Source organism: Penicillium canescens (assembly GCF_028828765.1).
Source record: "Penicillium canescens strain IBT 15451 chromosome Unknown utg000007l_segment0_segment0, whole genome shotgun sequence".
Classification (NCBI taxonomy): Eukaryota; Fungi; Ascomycota; class Eurotiomycetes; order Eurotiales; family Aspergillaceae; genus Penicillium; species Penicillium canescens.
The window spans coordinates 1350171-1366857 of NW_026703969.1; the positions used below are offsets into that span (position 1 = coordinate 1350171).

A 16687-nucleotide genomic window follows, 5' to 3' on the forward strand; every position below is an offset into this window, starting at 1 on the left:
TAGCGCAGTAGGGCTCCTACCACTTTTGTTGTTCGCCATCTCCGATCGGCGAGGTGAAATCGGTCTCGTAGGCCACGGGTAAGTAGAACATGAGCAAACAGGCAACATATACTGATACAAGTCCCAGAACCTGTTTAGCGGCTAGCCTCGCTGGTTTACTGAACATGGCAATACATATTTCCTGGGGACTGGAGTTAACAACTCTGGCAATTATTGTCATATCTCTGGCTGTAGCCCTTTCGGTGCTTTTTACATTGTTATTGATTGCGCAGGCTTATATTCGATCTTACAGTTCCCAACACCCGAACAGCATGACTTTGCAATGGCGACATCTCCAGATGAGTGACCAAAAGCCATCTGCTAAAGGTCCTGGCGCGCTAGATTCTATTAATATATGTAGATAGAATTTGGACTGGATACGAGACCTTTTTAGAACTATCAGCTCGTGTTGTGAGACGAGTGTCAGCACTTGATTTTCAGCACTGTTCCGTAATTAGGACGTCTTGTTGCGAAGACAAATGTAGAATCGGTATCGTAAACTTCTAAACCAAAAATAAACCTTCTGTCCCCCCTTTGTCAAGCCTTTATGAATAGAGCTTCTGATCACAGTCCGCAGTGAATTTCCAAAACGCATCATATCTAATGCCGAGTCAAACAGCGCCTCCAATTTACCATCGCCGGATAAGGCAGATACAAGCCGACGAAGAGCCAAAGGTCCATCCGACGCACCGAGGCCGGGCGCATCGGTCCCCAATGCTGACAGACTCGGCCAGTCAACCGTCCCGTCGGGGTGAGGCTCCAACACGGAGTATCCGTCTTTGTATCCGCAGCATCTGTTAGGTGCCAATTAACAGCCCTTCATAACCTTTGGCGTGGCTATGATATTATATCTACGACATTGGGAGCCTTCAGCCGTGGACTCTATGGACATTTCTCCTATAACGGCTAGATGTGGTGCTGTGTTCTTATGTATATGAGTTTTTGGGCAGCCTTCCATAATCGCACAGGTATCTTTTCGCTAGCTCGGCATTGAGCGCTTCGGTGGCCGCCATCCCAAATTTATTATAAGCTGAAAGTACATGCTTCATAATGGGTATCCATGTTGTCGGTTATATCAATGGCTATTGAACTATGGGAGCTTATCAAGTTCTTATGCCATACGAAAGTGGGGAATGGTAGACGACGCGTGTAGATTTAGCCACGGAGTACTCTTCTACAAGGAGCTGAAATGGAGAATTCCTCGATACCGAATTGCGCAATCTACGGAAGACTATGCTGTCTGTAATTTGCCGAATGAATTAGACAAAGGAGCTATCTCCGAGCATTATTGCGAGGGTTTCCCTAGACCAGGCAGCATGTATATACAAAGCTCTACTTAAAGTGGACCCGATATATATATTGCTATGCGAGTAACCGAAGTAACTATAGCCATGGCTGTATAACCAAGCAATTCTCTATAGATATTTTCATGCAATAATCAGAATATGCTACTAAAAAGCAAGCGATCTCACTATCTTCGCATTGCAGATCATGTGACCAGGGTATGAAAGGGCCTGTCAGTGTTCCTAACAGGGAAGGCGATGTCGTCTGTAACCACAACAGCCATCAAAAGTTATACAGATGCATAGTGCCAACGCAGACCTCAGTCAGTGTTCGCAATTCTCGATCTACTTTTTTCTCTAAGCTACACTAAGCGGTAAGGGTGAAATTAGACCTCGTTCCAGGATTAGATTGCTAGCAACGGATCACGTGATCTCATCTTCGGCTCATGTCGCGGGATACTCAAATTCCAACAGTTTACCATGCTCATCCTACGAGACAGGAGTGTCCTGAGGGAATCTCTTGAGATTGCTAAATTGAATCTACCTTTACATATAATGAATCTCCATTCGACTCTGATTACAGATTACATAATTAGGCCTCAACCAGGGAACGCAGTGACCCCTGTATTAGCACAACTCTCGTCTCCACTTAAAATCCACTCCTTGTCGGCGTCAAATCAGAATTTCTCCTGTCAGATTTTCAAATGTCGAATACCAGAAGATCATTGGAATAAATAGCATAATGCCCTTTCCATAGCTACCATGTTGTTGGCCTCGGGCCATAGTGAGAATGTGTGCCGCCGAATGTAGATGTGGATCGTCCGCTATCTGAAGGAAGTATCTCTCCTCTATTTGACAGTAGACAGGTACCTCAAGCAAGGACACTGATTTTTTTTTTTTTTTTTGGCGGCATCATTTCCCCTAATCAGTGCTTGGCGTCCTAATCAAGTGACGGGTGCCATAGGCATGTCAGACTATCAAACCAGAAGCAATCATAACAAAGATGAATAGAGTTAATCAATTTGGTGGATCATCGTCAATAAATGAAAAAAAAAAAAAAAAAAGGAAAAAAAAAAGAAACCATTTTCTCTTTGGGCCCGTGGGTCGGATAATTTCTTTTGGATTAAAGTCCTTTTTTCTTTTTTCTTTAATGAGAATATTCCGAATATTCCAGATTTGACCCACTGTGCGAACCGGGAAGTGGGGCCCATGGGCTGGCCAAAATATTTTTATTTTCGACAAAATTCCCGCTTGCATTTGCCGGCAGAAACTTACATATTTCACCGCTGCGCTCGCGCGCGGCACCGCCTCTTCCAAGGTTATCTGGAGCGTAGTCGCTTATCTATGGATTGTTCCCACGAGTTATGACATATAAAAGTATTCCCATGCCTGCGGTAGTACAGTAGGATATCTGATTGAGCGCCACTTTTACTGTAACATACGTAGGTATCAGGAATGAGAACGGGGCTTCTCTGGAAGGGGCTGTATGGGACAAACCATTAAAAATATTATCATTATTTGGTGGGCTTAAAGGTTGTGCTATCCTTTACCATTACCATGATGGTCGGAGCATCTACATGTAACTTGAGAACTGGCGATACGCTCCATGTGTTAGGTTGAACTCTTCTAAAACAGAACCTCAACTTTTTCCTGGGCGTGTTGCGTTGACAACCTAGATCTAGGGACTCCACTCCCTATTTCCGACTGGGTACATGTAAATGCTGGAAACAGCCTCGCATCTAACTGGGAACTTGTCGAAAACCGTATTCAACACGAATGGAGGCATACTAGCAGCGGTTGGGTTCCGGGAGGGAGCGCCGCGGAAACGTGGGTGGGGTGAGCAATTGTCGTAACTTGATCTCAACCACCAGCTCCAAATATATTGTCGGCCGAACAATTCATACAGATGCTGAACCCCCCAGCTACGAACTCGGACACATTCATAGACGTAGATAATATCCTCTTTTTCTGTGAAGCTCACCCAACCCCCTTTATTATTTGTAATTGTGATCTTGGGCTTGCACGCTGTGTGGTAACCAACAACCAGATATCCCTGGGGTCTGCCTTTTTCGGCAAGTTTTTGATAGAATCGATGGTGATTTTGTAACCTATGTTCTTGAAACCTTTTGGTCACAATCGTAGTTGTAATGCCCCTTGAAGACGTATAAACCGACTTTCAGTTCGCGAAAGTATTAACGCTGTAGTCTCCGCGCAATCCCAGATCAAGGAAGTCGTCGGGCGGTTCTGCACCATTAGGAATAAAGTAGCCCAGCTGGACATCCTTTTTTTGGCAAAAATTGCACGAACAGGATCTCTGCTATAGCCGTGAAAGAAGGAGGAAAGTGTTTATAGGGGAAAACGAAGGCTCTAAACGTGGGCTGCCGCTCTGACCCTACAGAGCGTGAGCAGAGTATGTATTCTGGAGTGGATAATATTCATATATATACCTAGAATATTAGGTTCCCCCTTGAATAATGGTTGGCCTTGGGCCATGGATGGATAAGAGAATGTACCACGGAAACCCCAGTGCTGGGCGGAAATTTTCAACGGTGAGAAATGCAAAAGATTAACGTAATTTAGATGAAATTGGGACTGATGTATATTACAGGTAATATTAATAAATATTTTGATTCTATTACAATGTCTTGATGCACTCTGATTGCACTTTTGGCATGCTTTCCAAAATATCTGCACGTTACTCGGCGGATCTGTACATGTTGCTACGGTCTCGGCTTCATTCAGGAATCAAGGATGTAAATAGTAAATATTATTATCTGTCGGCCCATTGGTCTCTTCATCGTTTTTGTCAACCTTTACTCAAAACTACCAGCGCATATGTCGGTCCCTAATGACCTAGAATTAGGATGATTTAGCACTGCCTGGGGAAGCCATATATGCTGTCCATAAGCGCAAAATATACATGGAGAACCACAACATCCAGCGAGGATTGGCACCCAAAATTTTGCAAGATGTGTAGACGTCCTTTGAACCGCGGTTCTGTAACAACTGATGGCATTTTATACCAATATTACGCTAATTCCCTAAGGCGTTGTGGACTGATCTAAAGTCCTTTCGCATGACGCCCCAGAGGATGTGTGGCGTTATACTCTCGCGATGTCCTGAATTCAAAGCCCAGAGTGAACTATAAAGGGGGAGGCACCATCCCATACAGCTTAACCAGAATCTAGTTCAACGTGCGCTGTTGTGCGATGTCCTCATCCTTAGGCAGTCTCCCCTCTGAGGTAGGTCTGAGTCTTGGAACAGAAACTCCGTCTTTTAACCAAAAGCAAAATAGGTGTGGGACTCCATCCTCTTTTACCTTACACCAAGATGTTTGGTGAAATTTTCTCGTGCTTCTTCGTATTGTTCCCACATGGTTCGTTCGCAGGTCAATCGCCGTATCATGTATTATCTCTCCCCGCGGGCACCATTCAAACTCCAAATGGTACTCTCGGACCCGGCGGCAATGCAAGGATGTGAGACGTTGGAATTGACCCGGTGCCGAGATCCTGTCAAACAGCATTACTTTGGCACCCCGAACACTGTCCGAAAGACGCTACCGCGGAATGATAATTACATCAGTCTCAAACTATGCCGAAGCCAGAGCATCGACAAGCTCAATTCAGGTTCAATCGCGCCCGACAATATACCCCCAATCCCAACGCACGGTGGTTATAGTAAGACGATCCAGCTTGATGAGCTTGACTTTCTATACCAAATGTGCTTTGCTATTCATAGATGCAGGTCTCAATCATATATACACGGGAGCAACTTTTGTGGCGGGAGAATGAAAATGATTAGGCTTTGGAGCGACTGGTTTACTCAAAGCACTAATGTCAACGGCACCGGATCTGACTTGAGGATGTTTTCGAAACTTGTCTGGACTGACTCAAGCTTTGATGTTGGTTTTATTATTTCGGCGCACAGGGGTATCTTGCTAGAACAGGGGTGTTTCATTCCTTGTCTTGGACATTTTCCTGGATTGTGTTCCCCGTCACAACTGTTTCAAATTGACGTCGATGAGGTGGTTATACGAGATAACTATCTATTAGCCCTCTTTGAGGGCTTCAGCATCTAGGCACCGACCTCTTGCTAAATTGAGTTCTTCTTTTGCTGGCAAAAGGATGTCGTGGGGTACGATCTAGGCTTAGTTGGGATTTTACAATCTACCACACACCAAGTTCCATCTGCTTGGTCTACACCTTAAGAAAAATGGGGGCAAGGGTCATCCACTTTGGTCTCTTTCATGATCGTAACAGTCTTTCGGTAAGCACCTTTAGACCCCAACGAGGGTAAGAAAACCACTAAGAATCATCATTCTCTAGCGTCTACCATATTCTGCGTTAGATCGAGTGATGGCTTCCCAACTGAGGAATCTACTGTCTACGCACTAACATGCTACGAAGCCTTCCGAAAGCCCTAGCAAGTGACAACATCACGTACTCTACACAGAGTGTCACACCGTCCTATTCAAAACAATTCCATGATGGGTCGACTGCTGACACACTTAGTCCTTGATCGTCTGTTATCGCCTTGTCCTCTGCATTCGGAAGCGTTGTATCGTGAGCTTCGAATTTGTAGTGCGCTCAAAGGTAGCTTGGGGAGTTTTGCTTGGAGCGTATTGCTCAGTGAATAGTGTCCTTGTAGGAACTTCGATAGTGAGTGTGAAGGCTGTAAATACGTACAATCGAGCGTAGTCAACCAAAAGCCGTTAGAGGGACGTGCGTCAAGCGCTTTTTCCGATTGGATGTCGCATATTTGAGTCTATTTACTAGATATTTTCCGCATAGAGTAACTCGTAAGACCAAACCATTAATTCTCGATTCCCTGGGGAATATTGCAGCCGGCATCGACATCCAACTGTTTTGTTTCTGCCATGAAGAAGCCTTTGGCAGATATAACCATTCGATAGTATAAGTCACGTGACATGTCCCTTAAGGTTAGAAATCAGGTATGGTGGAGATTCCAGATGGATGCCTTCGTGCTAGCTCATCTAGCGTAAGCGCCTTATTTACTGTACATGGGTTCTCCAAGTGGAGTTCTGCTCTGGTCTTCTCTCCTGTATGACCTATACCGGCAGACTTGCTTGTCCTCCTAGCCTGACTGCCCATCCTGTTTATTCTGCCACTCTTAGGCCTTGATCAGAGATATGATTCCGGTGGATGCATCAGTATGTGATCATGAACCCCTGTGCTGGGAATACCGTACTATTCCGTAAGATACAATAGAGCATGGTACAGGAGTAGTATGTCATGGAATTCGAAATTTAGGTGGTTGACGTGTTGTTTGTGCGTCAGGGCCTTTGCTTGCCTGTCATTTCCGCCTTGGGATTCGCTATGCGGTTCTATCACGTCTCATACGCAACGAGCATGACCATCCCAAGGAGGCAAGTAGCGCCCTGTGCGCAATCTTAGCTAGAATGACCCACTCGTACCAAGGTTGAGATTAATACCCTGACCATCGAATTGAAATATCTGCTAGGGGCAGCATTATGACGAGCTCCCCAATCTAGGTAAATAGAATGGATTCACGCTAGCTACATACAGTACAGCACGGGAAACTGTAGGAAAGGATTATTGTCAGGAAAATGGTGATCAGCATCGTATTGACCCAAACGGTACCTCTGGGATTCTAGAGGATTCGATACCAGGTATTCTCGAGGCTATTTTAACCCCCTCGATCCCAGTAGATAGGAGACAGGAATCAACACTCTTTTGATCTCATCATTTTGGGTAGTTCCCCTTTTTGATTCCGTTGCGCCAATCGCCTAGTACATCCATTGTATTTCCCTAGCTATACAGGATATTCCTGTTAGTTATGAGCCCGGTTGCTCGTTGGTAATCGGGATAGCACGCATCATCAGACTCATTTACGTCTTCATCTGCCTCTGTTATCCTGCCAGCGATTTTTCCTATCCGCTCAGCCACCGACCTACTTTTATCCCCAGGATATCTCCATCATGTCTGCGGAATCCAAAGCAGTAGCGGAGACCCTCTGGGATACTAGTCTTCGTTCGGATGCTCAGTGGAGGACCTGGATTGCTAAGGTCGAAGCTGCAGCAACGAAGGGGAATGTATGGCATTACATGAATCCGAATCTATCTGAGGATGAGGTCCGTAAGGCCCCAGTAGATTCGCGCGACTCCTATCCACATCCTCGTGAAATCAATGAGGATGCCACTGATGTCTCGCAATTATCAGACGCGGAATACAAGCGATACCAGCGGTTGACCTCGGAATTCGATAAGGAAACTAGCTGGAATGAATCGATTCGCACGAAGATTAACAAGGTAGATGCCTTGATTGATGCCAATGTTGCTCCAGAACATCGTCATATTCTCGAGGGCAAGGTCACTCCACATGAAAAACTGGTCCGCTTGAAGCAGCAGTTTGAGCCCAAGGGCGATACTAGCCGCCAAAGCGTTCGAAACGCATGGAGAGATCTGGTCAGAAGACCAATTGGCAGAATCTCAATTGATAAATGGCTTGCAACATGGTCAAATCTCTATGAAGAGGGTAAAGCAATGAATATCCCGGACATTGCATACCATGACGATAAGGGAAACCCTCAGGATCGAGATGCCATTCGAGATTTCCTCCAAGCCGTTGAATCATTCGATGAGGTATTTGTATCCCTTTGGAGGAAAGATATTATGAATAAGGATTTCAGAATTTCCTTCCAAGATATCTTGGCAGCATACCGGAATCACCGAAATGCTAAGGGTGTTGTCAAATCCCCAGGAAATTCTAGCAGCATCGCATTCGCTGCTACTCTTAATGAGCATGAGCCCCAAGAAGGACAGAATTCCGCTCAGGGCTCCCACAATTCTCGAGAACCTCGCTCCAATTGCGTCTGCGGAAGTTCTCGTCATCATTGGAAGAACTGTTTCCATATCAACGCCTCTAAGAGGCCTCCTGGATGGAAACCGTATGAGGATGCTGCAAAGCGAGTAGAACAAAACATCAAGAAGCTCAATGCTGCAAAGCAGAAGGAGCTCCGGAAATTTATGAAGGATAATGGTCAAGAGAAAACCGCCCAATTGGCCCTTACCCAGGCGGATGATGTATCCACTGAGACCCTCATCTTTTTCACTGTGTCTCCATTCGTATTCAAAACCGCCTTAACTCACCCGTTGGCTGCCTGCTGGATAATTGATTCAGGTGCCAACACTCATATCAGCAACCAACGAGACCGATTAATTACATTTACCAAAGAGGAACGCGAAGTGGTCCTGGGATCAGGCAAAGCAATTGCCCAAGGACGAGGAACTGCAAGAATTTGCGTTAACCAACCAGGTGGAGGAACTACCTGGGTACACCTCAAGGATGTGTGGTATGTCCCAGGATTCCAAACCAACGTCATCTCTGTATCAGAAATCAAGAAGAATGGATTCTTCTTCAATAGCGAGGTTCCCGCCATCACTCGCCAGGGGACTTCGGTTGCTATGTGCACAGAGAGATTTGGCTTATATCTCCTAGATGAAGGACAACCTTCCTATGCATTTGCTACCGTTAAGACCTCTGCCAAACCGCTCGTCTCAGTGGCAACCCCACGAATATGGCATAGACGGGTTGGCCACCTATACGATAAACGCATCAAGATACTTGCCAAAATGGTTGATGGCGTTGAAATTCGGCCAGATAATGACGATTCGGCCCTGTCAAATCCCGAAGTGTGCGAGACATGCCAAACCTCTAAGGCAAAACGACAAATCTCACGACGGCCGGCTGACAGAGGGTATATTCATGGCAAATTCGGACGCATTCACTTCGACTTGGTACATATCAAGGATGGTTATAACGGCCATCAGTGGTTTTCACACCTTTACATTGAAGGAATTCGGTTGCATATGGCCCAAACCCACGAGAAGAAGAACGGCTGTATTCAGGCTATTCAAGCCTTCATTGCAATTTGCCGTACACAACTAAAGATGGACATCAACGTGTTCAAGAGCGACAGAGAGCCTACCTTAGGCAATGAATTCATGGAGTACTGCAGACAAGAAGGTCTGACAGTAGAACTCAGCGTGGTTGGAACGCCGGAACAGAATGGATTTATCGAGAGGGCAGGAGGAATCATCATTACCACCGCGAGGGCCCTTATCGCTGATTCAAGCCTACCCAAGAATCTTTGGCCAGAGGCAGTGGCAGCGGCAGTGTATTTGGTTAACCGCATGCCTACCAGGATGCCCGACGGCAGGTATATTATCCCATGGGTTGAAGCTATGCAACACAGGGACCCTTCGCAGGATCTGCGCCCAAACCTCTCGAATCTCCGATTGTATGGATGCAGAGCGTACGTGATGCGCCAGGGAATTGCCAAATCTGATAAGATGGAGCCGCGCGCTGAGATTGGATATTTGGTTGGATATGTTGCATCGAATATTTGGAAGATCTGGCTGCCTCAATTGAACCAAGTCAGGGAGTTCAGAGATGTTGTTTTTGACGAGAATATACAATATAATCCCTCTGAAAATGCCGTGCCGATCGCACCAGCAATTCATGATGTTGGATATTGGGATACCGAGGTAAACGACTCGAATCGAAGACACTCGAGAGATGAAGAATTTTTCGCGGATTCAGTGGAACAAAATGCTCCCGCACCTGAACATTCCAAGAAGCAAGCTATTCACGATAATAGCACACGTGTTATGGAGAGAACACCACCTCCTATGATAACACCTTTGCCAACGCCTACTCCAGCTGCTTCACCCAATGAAGTTCCTGGTGCATTTCCCACCGAATCTCGGCCTATTCGTCATGAACCTGAGGGGGCGGGGCATCATACAAGCGATACTGTACAGCAGCTTCATACCGAATTGAGCAGCACCCCGCCATCGAATCCTCCACCAGGATATCGCCTACGAGGAGAAGTGGCACCTAGAAACATCGACTCATCTCTCTCAAGAAGCAATATCATCGAAGGAAAGAGAAAAAGGGCTCATTTCGCAGCAATGGAGGAACTAATTGAGCCAACTGAGTTAATTGAAGAGGATGAGATTCATGATGGTGTCCTTTTGGCCTTTAGTGCGGGTCTGACTCAGCAGAAACCCCACCGAGAGGATCTTCCCCCTGAACCAAAAACCTGGTCTGAGATGTTGAGGCACCCACATCGTGATGGATTTATACATGCTGCCTCAGTGGAAGTCAAAGGCCTTGAATCGAAATCGACCTTTAGAGAAGTGGACAAACCGAATGACAAGGGACTTCAAATCCTTCCGTTGACGTGGGTTTTTACCTACAAATTTGACAGTGACGGATACTTGGTCAAGTATAAGGCCAGAATCTGTGTCCGCGGAGATCTCCAGAAGTTGTCGACCGAGGAAAAGTATTCTGCTACACTAGCAGTGCGAACCGCGCGGGCTATCTTTGCCTTTGCCGCGAATTTTGACCTAGATATTCGTCAGTATGATGCTGTTAATGCATTTCTCAACAGCAAGCTTGAGGATGATGAGGAGGTCTATGTTGAGCTCCCACCTGGTATGTTTCCTAAAGGAAGAAGGTGTTGGAAGCTTCAGAGGGCCCTGTATGGCCTTCGCAAATCGCCAAGGATGTGGCAGAGAGAAGCATCAAGGGTTTTGACTGCACTCGGATTCAAGGTAGTGCAGGAAGATCTCTGCATGTTCGTCCGGAATAGCATTATTGTCGTATTTTATGTTGATGACATTCTTATTGTGAGCCCACGAGATGCACGGGAGGAGGCAGATGATGTTGCCAAAGGCCTCAGCGATGCCTGGGAGCTGCGTTCTATGGGTGAAGCACAGTGGTTTTTAGGCATTCGTATCCTTCGGGACCGCCAAAAAGGCATAATCTGGCTATGCCAGGATGCTTATATCTCAGCAATGGCGCACCGATATCATTTGACCCAGGAACGACGCATTGATACTCCTCCAGTCTCCATTGCCACATTGAAACCGTATAACGGCACTGCCTCGGATGCGCAAAAACACGAATACATGAGCAAGGTTGGATCTGCCCAATTCCCGGCAATTGTCACTCGCCCAGATGCGGCCAAGGCCACTGCCCATCTTGCTCAATTCCTTGCAAATCCTTCGCCAGAGCATATTCATGCTATCAATTCTGTCATCGTCTTTCTCTATCATACGAGAATGAGGGCCATTTGCTTCAAGAAGCAGTCAATCCCTCCTAAACCATCCGTTCAATTCTTCAGTGATGCATCATTCGGTGATAATCTAGATCGCAAATCATCTGCTGGATATATCTGTATGATATTTGGAGGACCTGTCGATTGGAAGGCCTCGAAACAGAAGACTGTTACCACAAGCACTACTGAAGCAGAATTATTGGCTTTGTCAGAAGCAGGCAAATCTCTTTTCACGTGGAAGCGCCTTTTCGACGCTATTAAGTTCAATCCTGGTCACCCTGTCGCTTTGCAATGTGATAATCAGCAAACTATAGGGCTTTTGACGAAGGAATTGCCTCAATTGCACACCAAGCTGCGACACATTGACATTCACCAGCATTGGCTACGTCAAGAGGTACAAGCTGGACGAATCCCTATCGAATGGGTAAAGACTTCTGAGATGGTCGCAGATGGTCTTACGAAGCTCCTTCCTCGCCAGAAGCACGTTGAATTTGTGAAGTTGCTTGGTATGGAAGAGATTGGTCATCTTGTTGAAGAGTTCAATTGAGCTCGTCCATTCATTTGTACAGCAAAATCCCCATACAGTAGGATCTTGCTGAGGGGGTGTGTCAGGAAAATGGTGATCAGCATCGTATTGACCCAAACGGTACCTCTGGGATTCTAGAGGATTCGATACCAGGTATTCTCGAGGCTATTTCAACCCCCTCGATCCCAGTAGATAGGAGAGGAATCAACACTCTTTTGATCTCATCGTTTTGGGTAGTTCCCTTTTTTGATTCCGTTGCGCCAATCGCCTAGTACATCCATTGTATTTCCCTAGCTATACAGGATATTCCTGTTAGCTATTGTATGGGAACCACGTTTTGATTGACTTTTGATACGGTGCGCTGAACAAGGCCTCGACCTTACTGTCCGTCCACCTCTGTGGTGCTCTGATATTCGCACCGCCAAGTCCACTATGAACCGTGATCAGTCATGGATATATTTTGGGCCACATGGAGGAGCGTTCATACTTGCCCCCGATCTTGCTATTGATTGCGTCGGGTACCCTGTAGTCGCTCCAAGCATCGGGTGCATACTTAGGTTGGAAACGCATCGTGTTGAGGTTGAAAATCTGGACAATTCCTCCTTCTACACAGAGCGAGGGGTCCCTGAAGCGCCCACCCATCACCAGCATCTGGTCTGGGAAAACGCGGAAACATCGATGACCACTTCTTCCGTGAGTCGAGGACCCGTTGTAGACCTTGGTCCATATGAAGGATGGCAGAGAAAGAACATAGACGTCGTCATACGGCACATTCTCCCCGTCCTGTCCATCGTAGCCTCCGTAGATATATATATTGTGGGAACTCCCGTCGCTGGCCGAAGCTAACGTAGAGCAGAACATTGTCCGACCAAGCGACGGGATATCACCCGTGGTGTTCTGTACATACCTGCCATTCATAAGTAAAACGGTCACTCGACGGAGGTTGCTGTGGTATTACCATGATTGGCTCGCAATATCGTAAATGGGAATTTCCTGCATAAACGAGGGATCCTCCTCGGCCTGGTGGTATTAGCAATGGATCGCTGGAGGTAGAGAGACATCTCACATTTTGCTTCTGCTGGGCCTTCGAGAGGCCTGACGGGTACAGCACCTCTGGATATACTCCTCCCCCAATTACGACTAGAATACCACGCTCACCGGTCGGAACCCATATGAGCTCTGCGTCGGCACGTGACACAATGTGATCTGGCAAGGTCTCATTGACCCACTGATGATACCCCCTGCTGCGTCATATTGACCGAGATCAGGGTATTGGCCGTAAAGTTGGCCGACTCATCGTCCTGCATGATCGGTCCCCAGTTCTCCCCTCGTCTTCCGCCAAAGTAGAACCCTAAATCCTCGCTTGGTACCGATGCTCCCGCTCCATTTGTCACGAACCTAGTAAGGCTGTCATCAAGCGTAATATTGAAGAACCCTGGTTCCCAGGCATCTTTGCCAGTACCTTTTTGAAAGGCGCGATAGCCAAGCATCCCCTGGGGCCCCGGAGTACTAGCACTATCCGTAGGCCGATGAAGTCCACTGTCAGACATTAGCTAGCGCCTCGTTGCTCCAATTTAGATTCAACGAACCCATAGAGCACCAGGTCGTCATCATTCGTGAACATTGCTCCACTTTCAAATGTGATTGACTGGTATGCCGGATCGGAGATCTTCGTAAATAGAGCGGAGAGATTCGTGACATCGGTATCGTAGGGCTCACGAAGCGAGAATTCGACGATGGTGCCACTCAATCCTGCTGGGAACGTTAGGTGATAACCGGCATATTGCATACACTGAACTAACCGTCCTTCTCGGGAACCCCATATGTTCCATCGGAATAACCACTAGAATGCATAAGCATAATAACACACAGAAGCACAAGAACATCATACTTCAAATCCCACTTCGATCCCCCGGCAGAGTAAACCTTGCCTCTCGTCAAGCTAACTTCGATCATTATATTACCGACCGTAAGATGGGACCGAGGCACATACCCCTAGATTGAAACCAGTTGCACATTGAAGTATTCACTTGGGAGCTCCATCCTTCCGAGCGATCCGTCCAGAGTAGAGCGACCAACAGCCACGCTCTCCATGCTGACCGCATAATCGAGGGATGACCTAAAAAGGGTACTTCCCAGGATGCAATTTCTGGTTATGTCGGACAGTAAATTGTCGATAGTCGATGTTTCCAATGAGGAGGAGATCGAGGAGCCTGGCGCTGATATACTATCACTAGGGTGCACCAGTGCCTCTAGTAACGCCCCACTTTTTACCTATTACAAAGAGCACAACACTCAATCCCACTAGCGAAGACCAGGTTCTTGGCAGTTCTGCTGTACGTGTGGCGAGTCCTACTTTGATAGGGTCACATCTTTCCTTGGCAGCGTGGGAATCTGGGTCACCTAGAACAATCTTTAACCCCTTGACAGTCAAGTGGGCATGTGAGAGTCAACAAAATGTAAATGTTGCCATATTGCACCACCAGCCCCTTTTACGAAGGTCAGCCGCGTCGACTAGCGGCAATACATCTCTATCTGTATCTTTTACACTGCCATGGCTGTCACTCTCCTGCCTTGTCTATTGTAGGTGCCTAGCAAGTATCCCGACCATTAAGTTGCATCTTCAAAAATTCAAATCATAAATTTGTGTCACACGGGCGTTCTGGAAACAAAATGGTCTAAGTTGGTACGGGTGGGGTGGAGACTTCGACCGCGCCAGGTTTGGATTCGTTATTTTCCAGATTTAGAACCGTTTATCCTCCATAAAATGTAAACTGATCCACGTATTATTATCCAGGATAGACTTGAAGCGTAATATGTTATTGTCTCTGTTAAACCGCAGTGAGTAGAGACCGACCCGCTGTAGCCTCACGTCTGATAGTCATAGTATGGCCAAAGTGTCCGTCGGAGGAGCCCGACGTGCGGATCCAAATTCCAGACGGAGCGTTCAAGTACTCATCCGATCATAAGCCTCTTTATCCAGCTACAATAACCCTGTCAAAGAAGACCACGGGGAATTGTGAAATTGAAGTGTACAGCAGTACGCACAGTAAATACACCCTTATTATTGACTATGATCTAGGATTTCAGTATTATCAGTCTCCCCGACATATTCTAACATGGCAGGAACGATCCGGGAAGCGCCGAGAATTCTCTATGATCGGTGGCCAAGGAGACTTGTTTCGTGCCTTTGTTCAATATTTAGGAAGATACACAAATGTCCGAGGTCCTAGCAATCGTCGGGAGTTCGATGGCGTCACTGGTAGAGAGTTTAGTATGCCGCGTGAGACAGTACCAAGCACGTCTCGTGCAAACCCTCTGGGAAGTAACATTATTTACCCTACCCTCCCCTGCGATAGTAAAATTGAAGATAGTAAATACACTGACTCCGTAGCATCTCAGCAGTATCGAAATTTCAGCAACCACGACAAGGTCATGATAAAGATGGAGGATATTCCCCAGTGGGAGCCCAGTGATGTGAAATATCAGTACAGTGATCCTGATGAATTGCGCAACACGGATAATTCCATCCTGATTGTTGGATCCACATTGGTGGTTGTGTGCCGGGGCTCCAACATTGGGTTATATCAACGACGGCATACGGCAGCAGGCGACCCTGAGCTTTTACTTGACCAACACCATGCGCCTTCAAATTGACGAATCAAAGATATCACCCTCCGGGGGCTTTCTCTGTGAAAATGAGAGCCAGTTGCGAGTGTGGACGGTAGCAAGTGATGAAATGTATCAGGTCAATCTCTCGGGTGAACGCAAAGGCATCGTTGGGGTGTGCCCACGTCGGGGCATGTCCGGGCTACTTGGCCGATCTTCTGCTTCCGCTGATACCGAGGCTTTTGTCGGTGTAAGTAAAGACAAGCTGATTCGGGTCGCGAATGGGCGATACTTGGATGAAAGAAAAACATACACAGGCGAGAGGTTTATTTGCGTAGCGACTATCGCAGGCGACCGGATTGCAGCCGCATCGTTGATGAATAGAAATAACACAGGCGTCCTACGGCTATATCACGGAAGCATAGAGCGCGCGAAAGTTAGGCGCTACTTTCAAAGCAAGCCTATTCACCATATTTGTATCGCAGCGAGTGGTCAATGGATTGTGCTTACTACCGATGGGGAGCTTATTCTGTTCGAAACTTTAGAGGATAGATGTCGCTTTCAGATAAAACCAAAAAGCCACATTCACACCCTGAAGTTGAATAAAGATGACATGAGGAGGTTCCAAAGGGATGGCAAACGGGTGGTTTTCACTGGTGCGTATTTTCACAATAACGACGAAGAGATAGTGACCACGGTGGGGCATTGTCTTGTGAGGTGGAGTCTAGATAGCATTGAAAAATTCATTCAGGGGGAGAGGATCAATTTCCATATGTGCCCACATGGTTTGAGAAGGACATCATTGCTAGTGGTTCTTCTGAGGGCTCCAAGGTTATTGTGGTGATGCATTCAAAGTCTGTGTGTTACGTGATCTAGGCAAAAGACTTTGCCAACTCTACTTGACCACTAGGGCGAAGCTGAAGTCTACGCACGCTTAGAGTTGAGACACCACTGCATGAATAATATAGTGCTGGATTTTCCGTCGTCATGACGAAATGTTCCATTCTATCCTAGTCAGTAAAAAGTTCGCTCCTGAAAAGCTAAGCTGGCTTGGTACTGGATGTTCTTCCAGTATGGCCCATAAGCATGTAACGATTGTATATACGCAGAAATGCGGCGCGAATGG

General features: G+C 46.7%; 3 protein-coding genes across 3 annotated transcripts; 2 read left to right on the top strand and 1 right to left on the bottom strand.

Annotated features, from left to right (window-relative positions):
* Positions 1 to 7281: 7281 nt before the first annotated feature.
* Positions 7282 to 8726, top strand: N7446_010750 (uncharacterized protein; the record flags this gene model as incomplete). The annotated part of the gene is given in 2 exon segments (XM_058519493.1): positions 7282 to 8654; positions 8666 to 8726. The coding sequence occupies 2 exon segments, from the start codon at positions 7282 to 7284 to the stop codon at positions 8724 to 8726; spliced, it is 1434 nt and encodes a 477-aa protein (XP_058368331.1).
* Positions 8727 to 12399: 3673 nt separating this feature from the next.
* On the bottom strand, positions 12400 to 13908 carry N7446_010751 (Kelch repeat-containing protein; the record flags this gene model as incomplete). The annotated part of the gene is made up of 6 exons (XM_058519494.1): positions 12400 to 12859; positions 12911 to 12972; positions 13019 to 13131; positions 13178 to 13491; positions 13542 to 13707; positions 13755 to 13908. 6 exons carry the CDS (start codon positions 13906 to 13908, stop codon positions 12400 to 12402), a joined length of 1269 nt encoding a protein of 422 aa, XP_058368332.1.
* Positions 13909 to 15396: 1488 nt separating this feature from the next.
* Positions 15397 to 15609, top strand: N7446_010752 (uncharacterized protein; the record flags this gene model as incomplete). The annotated part of the gene is made up of 1 exon (XM_058519495.1): positions 15397 to 15609. One exon carries the CDS (start codon positions 15397 to 15399, stop codon positions 15607 to 15609), a length of 213 nt encoding a protein of 70 aa, XP_058368333.1.
* Between the last annotated feature and the right edge of the window lie 1078 nt (positions 15610 to 16687).